Source organism: Cherax quadricarinatus, chromosome 74, assembly GCF_038502225.1.
Source record: "Cherax quadricarinatus isolate ZL_2023a chromosome 74, ASM3850222v1, whole genome shotgun sequence".
In the NCBI taxonomy this organism is placed as follows: Eukaryota; Metazoa; Arthropoda; class Malacostraca; order Decapoda; family Parastacidae; genus Cherax; species Cherax quadricarinatus.
In genome coordinates, this window is record NC_091365.1 from 6,359,690 (window position 1) to 6,385,163 (window position 25,474).

The 25,474-nt window shown below is 40.6% G+C and overlaps 1 protein-coding gene across 6 annotated transcripts in view; it reads left to right on the top strand.

Annotated features, from left to right (window-relative positions):
- The window catches only part of LOC128700201 (sodium/hydrogen exchanger 9B2), a 98,960-nt gene that overhangs the window by 9,824 nt on the left and 63,662 nt on the right, over nucleotides 1-25,474 (top strand). The window contains exons 1-5 of one of the 6 annotated variants that reach the window (XM_070100751.1): nucleotides 18,247-18,406; nucleotides 20,548-20,645; nucleotides 21,324-21,519; nucleotides 24,038-24,163; nucleotides 25,189-25,341. In XM_070100751.1, the coding sequence (XP_069956852.1) occupies nucleotides 21,387-21,519; nucleotides 24,038-24,163; nucleotides 25,189-25,341 (412 nt within the window). In that variant the 5' untranslated portion in view covers nucleotides 18,247-18,406; nucleotides 20,548-20,645; nucleotides 21,324-21,386. Of the gene's footprint in view, nucleotides 1-18,245; nucleotides 18,419-20,547; nucleotides 20,646-21,323; nucleotides 21,520-24,037; nucleotides 24,164-25,188; nucleotides 25,342-25,474 lie in introns of those variants that run through there. The other 5 variants (XM_070100750.1, XM_070100747.1, XM_070100752.1 and 2 more) reach the window with 5 other exon arrangements.

Genomic DNA, 25,474 nt, shown 5'->3' on the forward strand with positions numbered 1-25,474 from the left:
ACTTAAATAGTCATTAAAGGCTACACGTAATCTTTTCACCACCAGACCAGAATACGTTAATACCTAAACCAGGGATTAATGCTGAGAAATATACCTCTTGTTGTTTATATCCTGTTAGAGATAAAAGTAATCTTGACTGGTGACCAGATTACATGTAGTCTTAGTGACCCTCATATAGTCTACAGAGGGATATACATATTGACCAACCAATATACTGTATATATATATATCCCTCTTGTTGTAGTACAGCTTATCCATTGCAAAAACTTTAGACATAATGCAGACTTTAATATAGTGCATGTGACATATTATATTGATTCCTGGGTCGACATGTATCAAATATGGCAATCCCAAAATAACTGCACATGATAAAAAGAAAATTTCACATATGCCAACTTTTTCTCACTGAACATCTATATAGGTTTTATAAACTATAAGATAATATCAGATATTTAAAAATAAACTGATATAGACGCTCTACAGAAACTGGGAAAATGATGGTAATTTTAATGAATTGCATACCTGGAGTTTACCTGGAGAGAGTTCCGGGGGTCAACGCCCCCGCGGCCCGGTCTGAGACCAGGCCTCCTGGTGGATCAGAGCCTGATCAACCAGGCTGTTGCTGCTGGCTGCACGCAAACCAACATACGAGCCACAGCCCGGCTGATCCGGAACTGACTTTAGGTGCTTGTCCAGTGCCAGCTTGAAGACTGCCAGGGGTCTGTTGGTAATCCCCCTTATGTGTGCTGGGAGGCAGTTGAACAGTCTCGGGCCCCTGACACTTATTGTATGGTCTCTTAACGTGCTAGTGACACCCCTGCTTTTCATTGGGGGGATGGTGCATCGTCTGCCAAGTCTTTTGCTTTCGTAATGAGTGATTTTCGTGTGCAAGTTCGGTACTAGTCCCTCTAGGATTTTCCAGGTGTATATAATCATGTATCTCTCCCTCCTGCGTTCCAGGGAATACAGGTTTAGGAACCTCAAGCGCTCCCAGTAATTGAGGTGTTTTATCTCCGTTATGCGCGCCGTGAAAGTTCTCTGTACATTTTCTAGGTCGGCAATTTCACCTGCCTTGAAAGGTGCTGTTAGTGTGCAGCAATATTCCAGCCTAGATAGAACAAGTGACCTGAAGAGTGTCATCATGGGCTTGGCCTCCCTAGTTTTGAAGGTTCTCATTATCCATCCTGTCATTTTTCTAGCAGATGCGATTGATACAATGTTATGGTCCTTGAAGGTGAGATCCTCCGACATGATCACTCCCAGGTCTTTGACGTTGGTGTTTCGCTCTATATTGTGGCCAGAATTTGTTTTGTACTCTGATGAAGATTTAATTTCCTCATGTTTACCATATCTGAGTAATTGAAATTTCTCATCGTTGAACTTCATAGATGTATGTTTGTCAGGATATTTTCAACACATTACGCTCGTGCAACCAGAGTGGCCAAATTTTTTACTATGTGAGGGTTCAACACCGAAACTGCATACTCAAGGACTGGTGCTGGGTATATGTGGTGCAAATGTGAATGTTACGTGCGGTGCAATGTGACACGTGACTATAGTTTATGGTACACAATTAAATATGGTGTATACTTCAGATGTGACTGATATGGTGTACACATGACTTACACGTAAGGAGGTGTGAGTTGTATCTACCAATGGAAATAAGTTAGACAGTCCTCGATGACGCACTGACTTTCTTGGGTTATCCTGGGTGGCTAACCCTCCGGGGTTAAAAATCCGAACGAAATCTTATCTCTTATCTTAAATCTTATCACAGGCGGTACTGCAGTTCCCCACAGAGTAAAGTCCGAGGCAGCTACGGTGAAAAGCTCTGTTCCACAAGGCACAGTACTAGCTCCCATCTTGTTCCTCATCCTCATATCCGACATAGACAAGGATGTCAGCCACAGCACCGTGTCTTCCTTTGCAGATGACACCCGAATCTGCATGACAGTGTCTTCCATTGCAGACACTGCAAGGCTCCAGGCGGACATCAACCAAATCTTTCAGTGGGCTGCAGAAAACAATATGAAGTTCAACGATGAGAAATTTCAATTACTCAGATATGGTAAACATGAGGAAATTAAATCTTCATCAGAGTACAAAACAAATTCTGGCCACAAAATAGAGCGAAACACCAACGTCAAAGACCTGGGAGTGATTATGTCGGAGGATCTCACCTTCAAGGACCATAACATTGTATCAATCGCATCTGCTAGAAAAATGACAGGATGGATAATGAGAACCTTCAAAACTAGGGAGGCCAAGCCCATGATGACACTCTTCAGGTCACTTGTTCTATCTAGGCTGGAATATTGCTGCACTCTAACAGCACCTTTCAAGGCAGGTGAAATTGCCGACCTAGAAAATGTACAGAGAACTTTCACGGCGCGCATAACGGAGATAAAACACCTCAATTACTGGGAGCGCTTGAGGTTTCTAAACCTGTATTCCCTGGAACGCAGGAGGGAGAGATACATGATTATATACACCTGGAAAATCCTAGAGGGACTAGTACCGAACTTGCACACGAAAATCACTCACTACGAAAGCAAAAGACTTGGCAGACGATGCACCATCCCCCCAATGAAAAGCAGGGGTGTCACTAACACGTTAAGAGACCATACAATAAGTGTCAGGGGCCCGAGACTGTTCAACTGCCTCCCAGCACACATAAGGGGGATTACCAACAGACCCCTGGCAGTCTTCAAGCTGGCACTGGACAAGCACCTAAAGTCATTTCCTGATCAGCCGGGCTGTGGCTCGTACGTTGGTTTGCGTGCAGCCGGCAGCAACAGCCTGGTTGATCAGGCGCTGATCCACCAGGAGGCCTGGTCACAGACCGGGCCGCGGGGGCGTTGACCCCCGAAACTCTCTCCAGGTAAACTCCAGGTATTGTTCTGTTCTTATATGAATAGTATCTGGTACACATGTGATTGTGTTGTGGTGCACATGTGATTGTGTTGTGGTGCACATGTGATTGTGTTGTGGTGCACATGTGATTGTGTTGTGGTGCACATGTGATTGTGTTGTGGTGCACATGTGATTGTGTTGTGGTGCACATGTGATTGTGTTGTGGTGCACATGTGATTGTGTTGTGGTGCACATGTGATTGTGTTGTGGTGCACATGTGATTGTGTTGTGGTGCACATGTGATTGTGTTGTGGTGCACATGTGATTGTGTTGTGGTGCACATGTTATTGTGGTGCGCGGTGAACCTGTTCCTGGTGTGTAGTGAACATGTATCTTTATGTGGTGAATGTGACTGGTGTGCACGTGATTATGGTGTGGTGCACACATGATTGTTAGGATAATGTCAGTAATCACAGGTGGCTGAGATATAATTTACTCCTTATTGGGGTAGGCCCCACCAAGCCTGTCAAAGATACTTGATTGTAAATAACTCGTGATGCCAGCTTCTTTCGCCACATCTTTTGTGTTATGCAACCTCGTAGTAGGCCATCTATTTAGGTATAAAATTCTACCTATAGTCTATTCTATATGATACTTATATAGTGGGGGACAAAAGCTAGTTATGTTCCCCATGTTATATTACACCACAAAGGGTAGAATTCATAGTGCTGAAATCTGTCCGACTGACCAAGGAGACTTCAGTAGGGCAAAAGGAATAGTAAACATTTTATTAAAGGTTCAGCAGCTGCATGAGCTTCAAAGATTTTTTTCGTTCTAGCAGCGCTGGAGTTACTATATAGTGCTTGGGATATTCCATCTCTCAGGATGGCCTATGGTGAAATGAAATGTTTATGAAGATATTTCCATTATCATAGAGCGAGAAAGAAAAGAAAGGGAAAGTGAGTGTTGGGACACAATATATATTTAAAAGAAAACACACACACACACACACACACACACACACACACACACACACACACACACACACACACACACACACACATCGTGAATACATCGTGGAGCTAAAAGTGGAGAGGGTAACAGGAGTAGAAAGGAAAAAACTAAACTATAAAAGGGGGGACTACACAAGAATGAGGACCTTCCTGCAGGAGGTTCAGTGGGAACAGGAGTTAGTAGGAAAATCAGTAAACGAAATGATGGACTTTGTAACAACAAAATGCAAAGAGGCAGAGGAAAGGTTTGTTCCCAAGGGTAACAGAAATAATGGGAAGGACAGAATGAGCCCTTGGTTTACCCGAAGGTGCAGGGAGGAAAAAACTAAGTGCTCTAGAGAATGGAAAAAGTAGAGAAGGCAAAGGACTCACGAGAATAAAGAGATTAGTCGGAGCCAGAAACGAGTATGCACAGATAAGGAGGGAGGCGCAAAGGCAGTATGAAAATGACATAGCATCTAAAGTCAAGTCTGACCCGAAACTACTCTACAGCCACATCAGCAGGAATACAACGGTCAAGGACCAGGTAATCAGGCTGAGGAAAGAGGGTGGGGAGCTCACAAGAAAGGACCAGGAGGTATGTGAGGAGCTCAACATGAGATTTCAGGAAGTATTTACAGTGGAGGATGAAGGGACAATGGGAAGACAAAACAGTGGCGTACATCAACAAGGGATATACCAACAAGTGTTGGATGAACTACACACAACTGAGGAGGAGGTGGAGAAGCTCCTAAGTGACCTTGATACCTCAAAGGCGGTGGGACCGGACATCTCTCCATGGGTCCTTCGAGAGGGAGCAGGGGCACTAACCAAAATCTTCAACACTTCCCTTGAAACTGGGCAACTACCTGAAGTATGGAAGAAGGCAAATGTAGTCCCCATCTTTAAGAAGGGAGACAGAAATGAAGCTCTAAATTATAGAACAGTGTCACTGACGTGTATAGTATGCAAAGTATTGGAAAAGATTATCAGGAGGAGAGTGGTGGAGCACCTGGAGCGGAACAAGATTATAAATGACAGCCAGCACGGATTCATGGAAGGCAAATCCTGTGTCACAAACCTACTAGAGTTTTATGACAAGGTAACTGAAGTAAGAAATGAGAGGGAGGGGTGGGTTGATTGCATTTTCTTGGAGTGCAAGAAGGACTTCGACATAGTTCCTCACAAGAGATAAGTGCAGAAGCTAGAGGAACAGGCATGTATAACAGGAAGGGCACTCCAATGGATCAGAGAATACCTAACAGGGAGGCAACAGCGAGTCATGGTCCGTGATGAGGTATCACAGTGGGCGCCGGTGACGAGCGGGGTCCCACAGGGGTCAGTCCTGAAACCAGTGTTATTCTTGGTATATGTGAACAACATGACGGAAGGGATAGACTCAGAAGTGTCCCTGTTTGCAGGTGACGTGAAATTAAATCAGACGCGGACCAGACAGGTCTACAAAGAGACCTGGACAGGCTGGACGCGTGGTCCAGAAACTGGCTCCTAGAATTTAACCCCGCCAAATGCAAAGTCATGAAGATCGGAGGAGGGCAAAGAAGACCCCAGACAGAGTATAGGCTAGGAGGACAAAGGCTGCAAACCTCACTCAAGGAGAAAGACCTAGGAGTGAGTATAATACCGAGTACATCGCCAGAAGCACACATTAACCAGATAACTGCTGCGGCATATGGGCGCTTGGCAAACCTGAGAAAAGAGTTCCGGAGCCTCAGTAAGGAATCGTTCAAAACTTTATACACTGTGTACGTCAGGCCCATGCTGGAGTATCCAGCACCAGTTTGGAACCCACACCTGGTCAAACACGTCAAGAAATTAGAGAAAGTGCATAGGTTTGCAACAAGGCTAGTTCCAGAGCTAAGGGGAGTGTCCTATGAAGAAAGGTTAAGGGAAATCGGTCTGACAACACTGGAGGACAGGAGGGTCAGGGGAGACATGATAACGACATACAAAATACTGCGTGGAATAGACAAGGTGGACAGAGACAGGATGTTCTAGAGATGGGGCACAGAAACAAGGGGTCACAATTGGAAGCTGAAGACTCAGATGAGTCAAAGGGATGTTAGGAAGCATTTCTTCAGTCATAGAGTAGTTAGGAAGTGGAATAGTCTGGCAAGCGATGTAGTGGAGGCAGGAACTATACATAGTTTTAAGACGAGGTATGATGAAGCTCATGAAGCAGGGAGAGAGAGGACCTAGTGGCGATCAGTGAAGAGGCGGGGCCAGGAGCTGAGTCTCGACCCCTGCAACCACAATTAGGTGAGTACACACACACTAATCCCTCCCTCCCTCCCTCCCTCCCACCCTCCCTTCTTGAGTTCCTCCATCCTTCCTCTCCTCCCTACTTCTCTGTTCCTCCCGATAATTTTGGTCTTAAATGTATTTCTCAGCCCTAAATAAACATTGAAATATAGCTCAAAACTGACATGAATTTTATAAACACATATACTTACAATTCACCTTACTGATGAGCTCCCATATTCCATTTAGTATCACCATCTTCACATTAAGTGGTGCCCCGTGGATTGGTGGCAAAAGGTCTCGCTTCACACAGTGAGGATCCGGGTTCGATTCCCGGCGAAGGGGTGGAAACATTGGACGTGTTTCCCTACACCGGTTGTCTATGTTCAGCCATCAGTAAAATGGGTACCTGGATCTTAGTTGACTGGTGTGGGTCGCATTCTGGGACAAAACTGACCTAATTTGCCCGAAATGTTCAGCATAACAAGCGGCTTTATAGTAGTATGTCATTGATGTCAGCTATGGTCTGTATACCTTGTACATGTACTTGTACTAAATAAAGATATTATTATTATTATTATTATTATTATTATTATTATTATTATTATTATTATTATTATTATTATTATGTACCCCATACTCATCCTGTGGGCGGTAGTCAAAAGATTAGAGACATGTAATGGATTCTAAGACTGGGCCGCAAAGTTTTGATAACTAAACAAGTTATATAGGTAAATAATTGGACACACCTTGCGTCATTATGTACTTGAATGCGATAAAATTAATGAATTTAGAGACAACTCACTCAGAAATGGTCCGTGACTCAGGATATATACACAGAAAAGTGGATTTCTCTCAGCGTATATATGCTGAGAGTTTACCTTAATCTCTGTTTTCGGGATTAAAGAATTTTTGTCTGGTGATGAACTAGTGATATGCAGCGTTAATACAATTTTTGGCATTGTGTATATTCTCAGTTAGCTGAGCCTAAAATTACAACTGTTATCATGTATAGGTGGGTCGTCTCACACGAAAAAAAAGTTTAGAACAAATGTTATAGAAGACTGTCTAGAACTCGAGAAAAAGTTAATGCTGGAAACACATGGATGTCCCCTGCAGACGTCATTAGGACCAGCGCCAAATAGGTATAAATAGTTCACTATTACAGAGCAAGGTTTTTATAGTAAACAACAAATCAAATATATAACTATGACATAGGAGCGAAGGAATGCCTTCATACATATGCATATGTGCTACGTGGATAGAAACACGACCTACAGATACGCAGTTCTGATGCCTGCCCGAGGTACGTGCGGACAGTAAGCAAACATGCTCATTTCCATGCTTGGATACACCTGCCTGTGGAAGACGGGCATGCTGGTATTTCCCATAATTTGTAAAACTGCTGAAAAAGATCTTTGCGAAATGAAAACAAATTCAAGAGTGCCGTTTCCCATCTATGGCCAGAGTGCCAGAATGATCAGCCGGGCTGTGGTTACCTGGAGGTTATTCCGGGGATCAACGCCCCCGCGGCCCGGTCCATGACCAGGCCTCCCGATGGATCAGGGCCTGATCAACTAGGCTGTTACTGCTGGCCGCATGCAGTCTAACGTACGAGCCACAGCCCGGCTGATCCGGCACTGACTTTAGGTATCTGTCCAGCTCTCTCTTGAAGGCAGCCAGGGGTTTATTGGTAATTCCCCTAATGCTTGATGGGAGGCTGTTGAACAGTTTTGGGCCCCGGACACTTATGGTGTTTTCCCTTAGTGAACCAATGGCGCCCCTACTTTTTATTGGGGGCATTTTGCATCGCCTGCCCAGTCTTTTACTTTCGTAGGGAGTGATTTCTGTGTGCAGATTTGGGACCATTCCTTCCAAGATTTTCCAAGTGTAGATTATGATATATCTCTCCCTCCTGCGTTCCAACGAGTACAAGTCAAGTGCTTCCAAGCGTTCCCAGTAGTTAAGGATCGTGAGTCGGTTTACGTGCAGCCAGCAGTAACAGCCTGGTTGATCAGACACTGAGCCATCATGAGGCCTGGTCTCAGACCGGGCCACGGGAGCGCTGGTCCCCGAAACCCTCTCCAGGTATAGGCGGTGGCATCCACTAACAGCTGTGTATGTGGTAGCCGTTGGCACTATGCCGGGCCACAGCAAAACAACTGATGGCTTACCTCTCGGACTAAGTGGTCTGAGTGTGATGGACATCCAGGTGCCTGAACATTATAGAACTGCCCCCACTGCCACATATTAGGCTGAATACCTCTGCTAAAGTGCCAGGCAACAGAAAACTACTTCTCTCACTACTTCACTCCATCTCCATTTGACACAGCCAGGGCCGTTGCAGCCGCCTTTACGTGACGCCTCACTATCATTAAATCATATTAAACACACCTCTCACCGAGATATCCATATATCTGCCATCCGCTGTAGCAGCGTTCTTCCTCCCAGGTGTGAGTCAAACACATGGTTATTAATTCTCGGAATTAATACTGAAGAGTTAATAACCAAGGATAAGCCACCTAGAAAGCAAGTCGCGCAACTTAATTCCGCGGGGAGTAATGAAATTCACTTTCTTGGGATGCGACCCACAAGTCTTTCAAATTTGTACACATATCACTCTTGGTGCGAGATTGTTGTAGTGATGTGGTGGTCCAAGTGCGTCAATAATGTTACTCGTAATTGTTGGCACCTTACTCACTTTGCTACACTTATACACCAGCAGCTCCTGTTCTTGTCTCAGACACAAGGACCAGTTGAGTACCCACATCTGTGCTGTATTCCCAGGTTCGATCTCCGAACGAGGCACGACGAATGACCAAGTTTTTGTACCAATGTTCCTGTTCATCTAGCAGTGAATTGAGACCTGTGAGATTATTCGGTTGTTGTGGGTTGCTCCCTAGGAGGGAGGAATTAAGGATCCCATGGAAGTAAATAACACTGCTTGATTTTCTTGGGTTATTAACGTTCCACGGTTAATACCATGAAGAAAGCCTTTTGTATTCTGTATATCACCATGAGAAGGAAGCCTTTTTATATTACAAAACTATTCTCATTACCTACAGTATATTTATTATGGAAAATAACAAATTTGTGAATATACATAAAGTCCTGAGTTACTTAACAGCATTTCGAAAATGACTACTGGCGGGGTCCCACTGATTTGAACCACACTGTGGCTAAGCAACTACTGGTGGACATGTGCTGAGGATCCATCACATTAAGACAACAGTACGTCTTATTATGTCTTGCCTGGTTCAAATACAGATTGTCATGTTAAAGCTCTATCTATTTGGAAGTTTGTGTTAATACAGTGTGTGTGCCTGAAATAAATTGTAGCTGTAGTAGTGATAAGAATAGTATTAACACTGTGTTGATATATATGGAAGTACCACATTTAGTGATAATTGAGACCCCCCTTCCATCATTCCCAGAGAAGGGAATAAACGTGGTCCCAGACAGATACACCAAAATCATTTCATTTGAAAACAAGAGACTTGGCAAAAAGTGCAGAGTTCCTCCAATAAAAAGCAAGGGCGCGACGACTACACTAAGAGAAAGCTCGATGAGTGTTAGAAGTTCCCGATTTTTCAACGCCCTCCCTTTGTGCATAAGAAGAATTACATCAAACCTGTAGCTGTCTCCAAGAGGGAACCTGACGAATTCCTGACCAGTCAAACAGTGGTTCGTACGGTGGACTACGTTTAGCAAGCAGTAACAGCCTGGTTGATCAGGTTTTGATCCACCGGTAGGTCTGGTCCGCGACGACGTTGACCCTCAGAAGCGTCCTTCAGGTACTTCGGGGGAAAACTAGATTTCACGGAGCTGTGTGGGTAAGTCAACGCAAGTAGTACAAACTCGAGCCACCTGCTACTCTGGAAGCCAGGCTTCCCTCACGTTGATATATAGAACACAGCGAATAGGAACAATAAGTATAAATATTGAAACATTTTAGAATTTTAATAAGACTACGGGGCTTCGAGTTTAATTATAAGGAGACTTGCCTTATACGCCATGCCTTGCAATCATACCGGTGTTCCTGTGATTGTAAACTTGTAAGCCAAGCGCTCACTGGCATTAGAGAGTTTAGAGCTTTTAATGCTGAGATTATTGCAGGTTTCTCAGGTGCCGCGGCCCCCATAGGGATCTTGAACAGGATAAATCATAAACGACGTGTGGGTCGTCCAGCAAGCTGGATTCATATATTACTGCAGACAATGCTGAAGAATAGGCACACCACACAGAACATGCTGTTATTGAGACGATGTTTCGCTCTTTTAAGAACTTTATCAAATCTTTACGTTAAACAACTCCGACAGATTTTGTTCAGCAACATGTATTTTCTTGTCAGTTATCTAACATTGTCTTTGAAGCCCGGCATAAGATAAGATTTGTTAGGATTTTTAACCCAGAGGGTTAGCCACCCAGGATAACTAAAGAAAATCAGTTCGTCATCGAGGACTGTCTGTCTTATTTCCATTGGGGTCCTTTAATCCTGGTTCACAGGATGCGACCCACAACAGTCGACTAACACCCAGGTACCTATTTACTACTCGGTGAACAGGGACAGGTGTAAGGAAATATGCCCAACGTTTCCACTCATTCCGAGGATTGAACCACGGACACTTAAGTGTCCGTTTGTAGTGTGTAATTTTGCAACCTTACCTCCAGCCACGTCCCTGCTTGAGGAATTTACCTATGTTAAAGTCCATTCGAGTTGCTCATTGCAGTGATAAATGTATATTTGGGGGGTGGGGGAGTGTCTAGGTCAGAAGGCAGGGGGTAAGGTAAACCCTGGGGGTCTAAGTAGGGGACGGGAGGAGGTAAGGTCAACCAGGCCAGTTTCGGAACACGAGTGAAAGTAAATAAATATATGCTTACAGGGTGGCTGGGAGCTGGGTGTGACACTGACCTGATAGGCCGACCTTGGCTGCGGACCCACACTTATATGAACATTTTATTTTAATTTTATTTTATTATTATAATCAAAAAGAAGCGCTAAGCCACAAGGGCTATACAGCTTTTTTTTTTTTAATTTAAAATAGCTTTCCTACTGCAGTGCTTCTTTCTACCTCCTGTCTACCGGGTGAGAGATGAATCCGGAGGCCATCACCTGGCCTTCTGTATCGATAGCTTAGTTACTCAGGCTGTTGGTGTTACCTTCATGCAGTGAAACCTTAGAACTTGATTGATATTATATTCATTGGGGGAACGATAAACACGCAGTGGTCATACAGCGCCTGAGGGAATGGGAGGCAAACGGGTCTGATTCAAAGAAGGCGAGGTCAGGTCCAAGAACCTCTCATGGGCGTCAAAAAACCTCCTTTGAGGTGCCTTGACGCCCGGCTGATCATGAATTACTTGAAGTAACTTGTCAAATTCCCCCTTGAAGACAGCTAGTGCCGTGTTGGTAATTCTCTTTATAAATGAACATAAGAACATAAGAACGAAGGAACACTGCAGCAGGCCTACTGGCCCATGCGAGGCAGGTCCAAGTCTCCTACCGGCTTAAGCCAATGCACCCAACCTAGTCAGGTCAGGTCACATTGACTTAAGGGAGGAACACGGCAACCGACCTGTTAGCACAAGCTATCAGGTCTAACTCACACCCACCCACATCTACTCATGTATTTATCCAACCTATTTTTAAAGCTACACAACGTTCTGGCCTCTATAACGGTACTTGGGAGTTTGTTCCACTCATCCACAACTCTATTACCAAACCAGTACTTTCCTATAAATGCAGGAAGAGTGCTGAAAAGTCTTGGACTCTTTATGCTTATTATCTCTCAGTGTACTTACTGCACCCTTTCTTCTCGGTGAAGATCGTTTGCACCATATGCCTTGCCTTCCGCTTTTCGAAAGTATTAATATCAGTGTGCAGATTTGAAAACCTTTCCAATGATTTCCAGAGCTATCAAATTAAAGTCTTCGCCTGCATTCCAAGGAGTGCAGTCTTGTTTTAATACAGTGCGGCGAGATATTCAGTTATAGTTCAGTCAATGCTGAGATGAACGCGGAAGACTAAACAGGTTTCCTGGCGTTGAAGGACGGTGTTAAGACCTCGAGAAGATGATCCCGGACATCAAATAACAGTTCAGATTCAAATATTTACAAAAATCAGACAGGGAGGGGTTTTTAATGAGACAGTTCATCTGCAGAGTAGGCCTACAATACTTTTGGCAAGCCATGTAACTATGTTGAGCATGTAAGCAGATGGTTCACCCGCAGAGCAGGCCTCTACGATGAATACATTTAACTGTTGGGCATTCAAACAGATGAGTCACCTGCAAAATAGGCCTACTTGTTAACTAATACATCCAGATAGGATTGCAACAAGTCGGAAAAACTTGAGGGGAATGATCACGTGGGAGGGTGACTAGTTTTACCCTGAAGGACGCCTTCCATCTGTCAACCATTATCAGCCTTAGCTTCTTGAAACAATATACAAATAGTGTCATGCTTCTTGAAACAATATACAAATAGTGTCATGCTTCTTGAAACAATATACAAATAGTGTCATGCTTCTTGAAACAATATACAAATAGTGTCATGCTTCTTGAAACAATATACAAATAGTGTCATGCTTCTTGAAACAATATACAAATAGTGTCATGCTTCTTGAAACAATATACAAATAGTGTCATGCTTCTTGAAACAATATACAAATAGTGTCATACTCCACCACACAGGATTGTTTTCCTGTCATACTCCATCACACATTATGGTTTTCCTGTCACACTCCATCACACAGAATGGTTTCCCTGTCACATTGTATATCACACAGTATGATTTTCTGGTCACATTCCATCACACAGGATGATTTTCCTCTCATTCTCCATCACTGAGGATGGTTTTCCTATGATAACATCACACAGAATGACTTTTCTACGTTATGAAGTCTGTCTGCCAGAGCTGAGATATCAGAAGTATAATGAAGGTACAGAAATGTACTATGGGTCAAGAAGCTACGGTAGCTTCAAAGATTTTCTTTCGAAAGAAATTAGAATTACTATGACACGAGGCTTACCATTTTGAATGACATATCATTCACAGATTTAGTAGAAATGAAGAAACAGTAATCATTCAAAATAAAAGATAGTCAGAATAATGAACCTAATTCAATACTTGAGGTAACTTTGTAAAACGCAAGGCAAGATAGCAATTTGTAGGTAACCTGGAGTTTACCTGGAGAGAGTTCCGGGGGTCAACGCCCCCGCGGCCCGGTCTGTGACCAGGCCTCCTGGTGGATCAGAGCCTGATCAACCAGGCTGTTGCTGCTGGCTGCACGCAAACCAACGTACGAGCCACAGCCCGGCTGGTCAGGAACCGACTTTAGGTGCTTGTCCAGTGCCAGCTTGAAGACTGCCAGGGGTCTGTTGGTAATCCCCCTTATGTATGCTGGGAGGCAGTTGAACAGTCTCGGGCCCCTGACACTTATTGTACGTCTCTTAACGTGCTAGTGACACCCCTGCTTTTCATTGGGGGGATGTTGCACAAGTAATACAAGCAACACAATTTTCAGTTTAAAATTCCTGCCATACATCAATAGGTTAGTTAATGGGAGTTGAAGCCCATCACCTGTACAAGGGTTATTAAGGCTGTACAATATGTAACCTCTGCACCACCAGTCAAGAATACTTTAATTACTAAAATTAAATTAAAACCTCGGTGTATACACCAAGACATATACCTCTAGGTGTATATAGCCTGTGTGAATTCTGTATAATATAGCACAGCAATATTAATACAATAATGTATACCTCAAGCGACCAACTGGCATAGACAAAAAAAAAGATACAATCGTTGAGGAGAGGCTGAGTTCATGATCACAACACTCGCAAGAAACACTAACCTACATATACATTGACATGGCATTCCTGTTGACAAGGAGGCTGGGGAAAGCTGCAGACAAGTTGCAAAAACAAAACATTTAACAGAAGCATAACCTTATTTAGGCTCAACAAGGAAAGACAGGGATACTTACATGAGAAGTGAAGGACGTGGGCTTCTGACCCGACATGCACAGTAGTGGGTTAAACTAGAAGTGCACTTTGCAGGGCTGTAGTAGTTTCTGAGGGAACAGAAAGATGGACAGCTGCGTCCTCTCTTAGAATTTTACAAGCAAAAAGTAATATATGTAAATTATTTGAAAATTTTACATAATAAAAGTTAAAATAAGCTTACAGCACCATTAAACAACGATCTTCAGCATGAGCCCTAAGACAGGGTTCCGTAGAATCAAGAATGAATCCCAGATGAGTAGATCAGAGAGCTAGGTGCCTAGTGTGGTAGCCAGAATTAATGACAAGCCCGCCCTATTACTGGGAGCCCATTCATTTATATCCAATATCAGATTTTCCAGACCCGGCTGAGAATGAGTAATGTTTACAGCTCGGTCAACGATCTCATTTCCAAGGATACCAGCACGAGAAAGGAGCCATTGTGGAATATTGAGCCAGTCCAGCGCCGATATGAGAAAGTAAAATCAAAGTATGTCTCCTATCAGCGCACAATGAGATACTGGTCTTTTAGTGGGAACAAGTGAGGATGGAGTCTAGAATAACATGTAGTTAAATAACCACTTGTTCAAATAAGAGTGACTTGCATATGGCAAAAGGTTCGCCTGGAGGGAACGTATATATGTTTAGTCTAACCCTCAGACTTGGCATAGGAATAACTCAGAAGAGAACAGCACAGGTAGACTGAGGAGTGTTATTTCATAATCCATCTGAAGTATACTTGGAGAGAGTTCCGGGGGTCAACGCCCCCGTGGCCCGGTCTGTGACAGGCCTAATGGTGGATCAGGGCCTGATCAACCAGGCTGTTACTGCTGGCCGCACGTAATCCAACGTACGAACCACAACCCAGCTGGTCAGGTACTGACTCTAGGTCACTTGTTCTATCTAGGCTGGAATATTGCTGCACTCTAACAGCACCTTTCAAGGCAGGTGAAATTGCCGACCTAGAAAATGTACAGAGAACTTTCACGGCGCGCATAACGGAGATAAAACACCTCAATTACTGGGAGCGCTTGAGGTTTCTAAACCTGTATTCCCTGGAACGCAGGAGGGAGAGATACATGATTATATACACCTGGAAAATCCTAGAGGGACTAGTACCGAACTTGCACACGAAAATCACTCACTACGAAAGGAAAAGACTTGGCAGACGATGCACCATCCCCCCAATGAAAAGCAGGGGTGTCACTAGCACGTTAAGAGACCATACAATAAGTGTCAGGGGCCCGAGACTGTTCAACTGCCTCCCAGCACACATAAGGGGGATTACCAACAGACCCCTGGCAGTCTTCAAGCTGGCACTGGACAAGCACCTAAAGTCAGTTCCTGATCAGCCGGGCTGTGGCTCGTACGTTGGTTTGCGTGCAGCCAGCAACAACAGCCTGGTTGATCAGGCGCTGATCCACCAGGAGGCCTGGTCACAGACCGGGCCGCGGGGGCGTTGACCCCCGAAACTCTCTCCAGGTAAACTCCAGGTGGCTGTCCAGCGCCTGCTTGAAGACAACCAGAGGTCTATTGGTAATCCCCCTAATGTATGCTGGGAGGCAGTTGAACAGTCTGTTTAACAGGAGTAGTTTAATGTACTTTATATTTATTTGCATTAGAGATTATGTTATATGATAACCCTAATATGTTAACAGCTTTATTTGTATAACTCGCAGATATTAAGTGATATGTCACCACAACCGTGGACTACTGCACACAAAAATGGGTGTATATTAGCAGCACTGTACCTTAAAATGGTATAAAATACCGACAGGTTGTTAGGTAAGACACATATGCAAGTTAGGTATCTTTATTTCGAAACTTTTCGCCTACACATTAGGCTTCTTCAGTCGAGTACAGAAAAGTTGATAGAAGCAGAAGAGACTTGAAGACGATGTAATCAGTCCATCACCCTTGTTTCAGACTATGAAACAATACTCTTCTCCAGACTGAGGGACTGACCACCTCAAAACTTCAAGGGTGATGGACTGATTACATCATCTTCAAGTCTCTTCTGCTTCTATCAACTTTTCTGTACTCGACTGAAGAAGCCTACTGTGTAGGCGAAACGTTTCGAAATAAAGATACCTAACTGTTGCATATGTGTCTTACCTAACAGCACTGTACCTGCATGAACGCTCACTAATATTAAATATACTAAAATATACAGGTCTTACCTGATATAAGTGTACTGAACACTTTTTTCTGCAGACGTAACAACCACGCCTGTTTTTCTCTCTTAATAAATTTTCACACACATCATCTTGGTTTTTGATCACTAGGCAGTTTATTATACTTTAAATGTGACTCACGATCAGATCTATTTTGCGACAACCAATAACCAATTTTCTATAAATTATTAAAATAATTTGTAAAAACCTCGCACTTTTAAACATATTTATCAGATGTGACTAACATGGCCGACTCAGAAACAAACTTCACATACCTTATACCTTTGATATACCTTTGAAGAGTTTCGAGAGTTTATCTGCTCTCTGAGCCCGGCCATGGCCCAGGCTCGTCTGGTGCTTGCCTGGTCAACCAGGCTGTTGATGCTGGAGGCCCGCTGCCCCACATGTCCATCACAGCCTGGTTGATCTGGCACCTGGTGAAGATACTTGTCACATGAAAACAATTTGAAAACGAGAGGAACAGAACTCAGGGCAGGTAGCAGCTTTTGTTAAGAAGCTGCATCATGACGGAGAGTCTGTGTGATGCTGTAATATTTGGACGCTACCGCCCACATGATGAATATAAGATGCATAATAATGATATTAAACTACCTCTTATGGTACTCTTAATAATATAGTCATTCTAGTCTACGAAGGTGAACTGCTAGTTTGCCTTCCGACCACCAAGGTACTGATATGCCAGTGCTGGTATAAGTTAAGATTGCTTACCTGCTGCTGATACTGTCGATTCTATGTATGAAACTTATACGACATATGCTCAGACTATGGGAAGCTAAATGGAGGAAGGAATTTCTCAAATTGTTGAACGGTGAGACTCGAACCCACGGCAAGTGAGTCCTGAAAGTCACAGGCCAGTGTGTTACTCACTGGTCCATACCAACCTGACAAGATTCGTCCAACTAGGTATATTTCTTTACACCATAGGGAGGTTAGTTTGGGCCCTACTGTGACCACAAATGCGGATTTTTACAGTAATTTCACACCAATGTGACGGACGTGCTCTAGCTCAGGTCCCCTCAAAACCACGAGTTTTAGACTCTTCCTGTCATGGGTTCGAGCCCCACCCGTTCTGTGAGTTTGCCAAAAAAAAATGCACTCTGGGTTAATAGGGAAACAGCTGATGCATTAAAAACATGGCTAATATTTACTTTATGGCTGGGTCTGTGCTCGGCCATTATTTGTTTTTTTTAATACAAGCAAACTTTTCATACCCCTATAAAATAATTGTTCCTTAGGTAAGTTTAGGTATATTCCAGGTAATATTTTGAGAGAGTATTAGCCATAATAATATGTTTAATTACATTAAGATTCTTCCAGTTTTGCACAAAATAGCTATCTCGGCACGACATATATATGTCATGCCGAATAGGTAAAACGAAAATTTGTGTATGCAAAATTTCGCAAAAAAAGTCATTCTGAACCTAACGAAAAATATATATAGTTCATTGTGTTTGTTTATTGTTAAATTATTGTAAATTTACCTAAAATATATTTAGTTGGATTAGGCTAAATTAAATTGCACTTGTTATAATAAGGTTAGGTAAGTTTTCTAAAGTTCTTTTGGTGCAAAACTATTAATTTTTACTTTAACATTAATGAAAAAAAACATCCTTAAACGTATAAGAGAAAATTTTAGAAAGGACTTAATTTTATATGAGTTATTGCTAATTGGCCAGTTTTACCTATTCGGCACGACATATATATATTACGGTATGTACAAAATATAATTAACTATATAGATTGTGCTATGTAATTACACTTGGTAAAAAAAAAAAGTTCAGGACATTTATTAATGAAAACGTTTCTCCACGAATGGCTTCTTAAACGTTTCCTTCAATATATATCTTGTACTGTACACAGGTGTCTTTTCCCACATCTTGTCTTATCACCATACAATTTTACTTACAATTACTTGATATAATAAGAAATTCCAGGTCAGGATAAAAATAAAGGCGTGAGTGAGGCGGCCATCAAGTCTTATCGACCACCACCTCTTAGTCATTTATCTTTGCTCTCATTTCTTGTGCTACATATCCTCTGCTGCAGACATTTCCACCATTCTTCTTGTGCAATAACCATGAGGTTCAGGGGTCACCTGTGGAAGGTGTGTGTCAATGTAAGCTCCTTTCTAATAAATAAGGTTAATAACCTTTGTTTTCAGTGAGTCTTTGACCTTGTACAGAGGTGACCAGACTTAAAATATACAGTATTTGAAATTTATTTATGTTCTTCATTTAAGATTTGTTTGGAATTATTGTATGGTATTTGTATTAAGTATATTATTATAGGCACATGATCGTTTGTGGATGGTTAGGATAACCCTATATTTTTTATAAAAATCTTCAATGAAGGTTTCTTGATGGCAAAGGGCTCTTGATCACAGGAATTAAATTTTAACTCCTCTTTCTTTAATAGTACCTGATAGCTTAAGTAAGTTTATTCAGGTATACACATATACAGTTATATATAGTATTATACATAGCAGTATATATGTAGAGAACCTAGGATAACACATTCCATTCCCCAGGTGTTGTATAAACCCTGTGGGTTTAGTGCTTCCATCTCTGTAATCATTTTAAAAATTTAAAATAGTTGATCAACTGCACATATTGGTCTAGTTGAAGTGTATTTAGGTATTGCAGTATATGTTAATAATTGTATTTTGATTTGAAAAAATAAGTTATTGTATATAGATAGATAAATAGATAGTTTATTAAGACATGATACATAGTTGTACAAGGAATTATAGTAGTTGGGTGTACATGCCAAAAGCCCCTTGTATGCAGAGCATTATGGGCAGGCTTAAAATTAACTAAGATTAACTTCAAATTAACCTAAGTCATCAAAATGTTTAATGTGATATTTAATAATGACCTAACCTAGGATATCATTAATAGTGAACAGAGTAGTAAATAATGAAAAGCAAATGCCAGGTTAAAGTTCCTCTGTAGACAGGCACTGTGCCTTCCTACTGAGGCTTGAAGTACCCTATGTCTAGTTCTTATACAATGTATAAGTGGCTTTGGCATGCTGCTCTTACCTGTATTTTTTGTACCTCTGTTTGTATGCTAAAATTTCTAAATAAATAAATAAATAAATGTCATGTAGATTATTCTTGTTCTTCAACAACAACAACAAAACAATAGGCTAAAAATCACCCAGGACAAAATAGTGAGATTAATCCTGGACCTGAGTCCAAGAGAGCATGTTGGCCAAGATGAATTACAACTAAATAGGTTGAATGATGCAGATAGCATTCAGCTGATGAAATTAAATCATGTTTATAAAATTGCTCACAAGTAATGTACGGAATATCTTTCAGCAAATTTTGTCTAGGATAGGAACCAAAACCAGTGTGGTACTAGAGAAAGTGAACACAGTTTTGTAGTACCTACAGGTGGTGATCCGGCTTCAAATACCATGTATTATACAGTAATAAAGGAATTGAAAAGATTGCCTGAACATGTCAAACCTAGTCTTAGCATGAACCAGTTCAAGAAGAGAGCTAAAAATGTTCCTAACAAATGAAGCTACAGAAAGGAAGAAAAGTGATTTTTATGTATATAGTTAACATTTGTGTACCTGTTACATTTGATTTATCCTAGATAATTTATCTTGTGTATGATAATTGTACTAGTGTGTATCTGTGCCTAAATAAACTAACTTACTAAGCTGTTTTCTTTACTTAATGTTTATGTAAATTACTCAGTTCACTTTATTTGTATTGCACCTCCTTTTATTGTAACTGATTTACATGCCGTTGAGTTACTTAGGTGTTTTAATTTTTATGGTTATAATCATGACTGATTTCAACTGAATCTAATGACTAAGCAACTAATTATAAGATATTACAAGGACTGCAATGGAAATAAATAAGTAACTTTTTTGGGGGGGTTATCCCAAGTATTTTACACATATGTTACTATGCATGACAAGTGTAACTGTAAAACTTGTTTGATTGTACTTATGTGTAATTACACCTAAATTAACTTATTGACTTGCTAATGCCAGTGATCTCACTGACATTACCAAGTTGCCAACTTGGGAGGAAAAGTTCTGACATTATGAGCAACTGAATAAATGGAAATGTGTATAGATAGGATAAGCACTTGAGCATATGTACACTATTTCTCGTGTCATGACACTTTAAGAATTTGTTAATATCATTAGTGTTTCTAACAGCATATGTATGTCATTCAAGTTATAGTGATAAAATACATAATATCCATAATACTGTATTTTCAGGGATCTACATTCCCCAGGCTGGTTTATTCCACAAGCTCATCCCATTGCCAAAAATGTTTTTCAATGCTCAGATTCCCACTTCCATCCACATACCCTAGGTAATTTACACACACGTTACTATGCAAGAAAATTGTAATTACCCAAAACTTGTGTATTTAAATTTATGTGTAAATGTACCCAAATTAACTTATTGTTGAAAGGACTGAATAATTTTATATTTAACCCTTAAACTGTCCAAACGTAGATCTATGTTCACGTGCGTAGCGCTGTGACGTTGATTTTCCCCATTTGAAAGCATGTAAAAAAAGTAGATCTACGTTTGGAGCCCCCCGCACATGGACGCAGATCTACGTTTGGACACTTTAACCTGTAAATGGTCCAAACGTATATATACGTTTTTTCAACATTTGAAAGTATGTAAAAAAAGTAGATCTTCTTTTTGTTTTTCTACATTTGAAAATGTGTTAAAAACTTTGATCTACTTTTTTTTTGTTATATGTGAAAATATGTAAAAAAGCTTAGATCTACTTTTGTAGCACTACACATGTGAACGTAAATCTGCTTGGACCGTTTACGGGTTAAGGGTTAAATCCTAACTTTTAATTCCTTCCTTAGCTTATCCAATTACTGTACATACCTTCTACTACCAGAAAAAAAATATTTTTTGGGGGTCCCCAAGTCAATTTTTTTAAACAGATTTCATAAACGAGCTATTTATTATCTAAAGGATCTTTTACAGTACTGTACTCATTCCTCAATTTTGGTGATTTTTTCAGATGACTTTGAAATTGTAAATTACTTCGCCACCAAAGAAGCCATAGCAAGCAGTTAGATATAAGATGGAGGGAAGTTGTGACTCTCAGAACCCACTGTTTTCCCGTGATATGTCCAACACCGTTCATGCTAATGTTAATCATGCGCTGGAGCTTGATGAATCTCAGGACATCAGTGAGCCCTCGTCATTGAACACAGGTTAGTGATTCGTATTTATTTTCAACAGAGCATTTTTTATCGCTTATCATTGACATGTCTAAAAAATTATCAATTAGTCTTGTTGCTTTATTATCTATTAGATGAAAGTTTGTTAGGTCATTAAGGATTGTAAGATTTTTTTATTGAGCTTTACAAATGCAGTAAGTTTTAGTTTTAATTTTTCTTGCTGTGTTTAGATTAATTCATTATTGTCTTAAAAATTTATATTATATTTGACTTAGTGTACTTGTAATATTAAAAGCTGATGCATATACATTGCACAAGGTATAAACTGAATATTATTTAAACTTTCTGAAATACCTGTACTCAGGTTCATACACTAGATTATCAGTAGCTTGTTTTTTTAATTGTACATTACCCAGTATGTACTGAACAATAAAAAAAAATGATTGAATAGTGAAGGAACACTTGTATCTTCAGGAGATAGTGATATTATTATTGCAAGAATAAACATACTCAGTGATATATGAAAGTAGGCATTGCTTGCAAAATTGTAAATGGTAGTGGTGTAATAAATTAGTGTGATAGGTATGCACATGTTATAGCAGATTAAAGATGTTGATCAGATATATTTTCACTCATTTTTATGATTTGAATGATGAATTTGTAGTTTAGTACTGTGGTAGGAATGTAGTGAGTCAGAGTTTTCCCCTTAAAATATTGTTGTCATTATTTGATTAATAGCTCCATGACCTTGCCATCTATCTCCAGTTAATGAACTTCACTGAGTCTTGGCCTCCAGTGCCCTATCACACCTGTACTTTTAAAATTATGTATGGTATTTGCCTCCACTTCTAAATCTGGATTGCTCTACTTGTTCCTTATTCTCTGCCTTATTTGTTCTAGTATCTTTGATAATTCATTTGTTCGTAAGTCTGCCTGAAATGCACCACATGCTAGTGGTTTTCTTTAGTGCCTAACAATATTTTATTACATGTAAACTACATTACCTGTATACTGCAGAAATGAAATAAATTAGTTGTATTTTGCATAGTTCAATACTTCCTCCATCACGGTGCCCCGTGGCCTGGTGGCAAATGTTCTCACTTCACACGGTGAGGGTCCAGGTTCGATTCCTGGTGAAGGGGTGGAAACATCAGTCGTGTTTCCTTACACTGGTTGTCTATGTTCACCCATCAGTAAAATGGGTACCTGAGTGTTAGACGACTGGTCTGGGTCGCATCCTGGGACGAAACTGGCCTAATTTACCTGAAGTGCTCTGCATAACAAGGGGCTTTCTATATAGTAGTATGTCATTGATATCAGCTAGGCCTGTATACCTTGTACATGTACTTATACTAAATAAAGAAATTATTATTATTATTATTCTTTCTTCTTTCAACACACCGGCCGTATCCCACCGAGGCAGGGTGGCCCAAAAGGAAAAACGAAAGTTTCTCCTTTTACATTTAGTAATATATACAGGAGAAGAGGTTACTAGCCCCTTGCTCCCGGCATTTTAGTCGCCTCTTACAACACGCATGGCTTACGGAGGAAGAATTCTGTTCCACTTCCCCATGGAGATAAGAGGAAATAAACAAGAATAAGAACTAGAAAGAAAATAGAAGAAAACCCAGAGGGGTGTGTATATATGTGCTTGTACATGTATGTGTAGTGTGACCTAAATGTAAGTAGAAGTAGCAAGACGTACCTGAAATCTTGCATGTTCATGAGACAGAAAAAAGGACACCAGCAATCCTACCATCATGTAAAACAATTACAGGCTTTCGTTTTACACTCACTTGGCAGGACGGTAGTACCTCCCTGGGCGGTTGCTGTCTACCAACCTACTACCTTTTACCAACCTACTACCTTTTATTATTATTATTATTATTATTAATGTTTCACAACAACCTTCCTTCACTTGATGTTTGGGCATCTTGCATGTGTTACCTGATAAACACCCTTACTGCCTGCAAACATGTTCTCTCTGCTTTTACTATATCTCAACTGCCTCCTCTTTGTGTCTCCTTACACTCTTCCCTCCTACGTACACTTCTGCTCTGGTTGGTAGGCAAAATTCTGACAAATGTGGTAATACAAAGATGGTTATAAGAGAATAAGCATTTTTTAAGCAAAATTTTTCTTAATGGAGAGCTTTCTGAAATGGCTTGAAGCTAATCTTTGAGCAGAATGTTGTCAGTTCTGTCTTTATATTACTTCACTCCTGTTCTTCTCTGCTTTGATCATAACTCATCTGTTTCCCTTTCCATTCATCCAATTTGTGTATTTTATTAACCACATTAACTGTTTTCTTGAATGAAAATCAGTTTTGTTATTATTACTTAGTCATTCTGTTTGCCACCATCAAACAGACCTCAGTGGAAATAAGTCACTCTGTCTGACTTTCTTGGGTTATACTAGTTAATATACACTATGTATGATTATTGTACTTGTGTATACCTGTACCTAAATAAACTTTCTTACTATTTACAGTACAGTACTATATAAAATATTTTGTTAATAAAAGTTCTGATAATTTAATAATTCTTTTCAGTTCCTGTTGCTGTCGACACTGAGCCGTCCCACACACCTGGGCCACACGTGCCTGATGTCCCTTTGTCATCTCCAGTGCATAATGTTGAGGAAGACTCCCAAGTGCAGAATAATGTAACAGAGAAAGGTGATAATTATTACAATGATTTTATATGTGCATTTATATAATGTTTGCTATAGTTGTGATATTTTTTTTATATTTTAAAACAGTTGGTCGATGTAGTACTATACTATGTAGTACTATAATGCATGTTTTTTTCTTAAGTGTGGACTCTACACTACTATTACTTTACTTTAGCATTTTGTAATCCATGTACAGTGGACCCCTGGTTAACGATATTTTTTCATTCCAGAAGTATGTTCAGGTGCCAGTACTGACCGAATTTGTTCCCATACGGAATATTGTGAAGTAGATTAGTCCATTTCAGACCCCCAAACATACACGTACAAACGCACTTACATAAATACACTTACATAATTGGTCGCATTGGGAGGTGATCGTTAAGCGGGGGTCCACTGTATCTGAAGACTATTTTGAATTTTGCTAGTGCTGCATGCGAGTCTTTCACTATTAAGTTAATGTGATCTAAATGTAAAAAAAAAAAAACTGATCTATAACAGCACTTTCTACTAAATTCTTCTTGTAAACATTTTCATATATACATGTATAGTTTATTACTTTTAGTATCGAGGCATGTTCTGAGCCTTTTGTATACCATTTGATTTTGGTGGTTAGTAGTAGATACAAAAGGAGTGCTACGCTTGTGGTCCTTTCAGGAAATAATTCAACCAATGTTTTGTACATGGAATCAAGGCTTACCTGAAATAAAATAATTTTTCCCATTAAAGCCCTTCTGGGCAGTGCTTCTGTCCACCAAACTGATTCATTTTTACTGGTACCCCAAAATTATGATAATTGTTCTCATGTGCCCTCTTGATTTCTATTTTGAAGCCCTTTGATCAAGGAGTCACTGCTGCCTTTTAAAGATATTATACAATGTGAACTGCCATAATTTTACTAGCATTAATGGTGATCAAGATGTAGATTTGGAAAATAGGGAATTATAACAAATATTTTAATATTTTATTACTGAGCAATAAAATCTTGTATCTTAAACAACTGCAGCTTTTTATGGTGATTATTGTGTACAGGTGAGGGATCAGATACTAAGCCTGCATCTGTTAATGTTGGAGATGGCACTTCTGTGACCCAAAGCAGTTCTACAGCTGCAGGACCTCGCATGAGCCACAGTCGAGGAGCCAGTCAGATCTCATCATGTGAAGCATCTGTTGGCCGTATGTCTAGTATGTAGATTTCTAGTTTCATTTGGTTCCCTGTAAGTTATGAGTATGACCTTGAGATGAAATAGATAAAAGTGAGATCACTGATAAGACTGTCATACCGGTTCCCATTTGTTCACCACATTGCTGTGTTAGT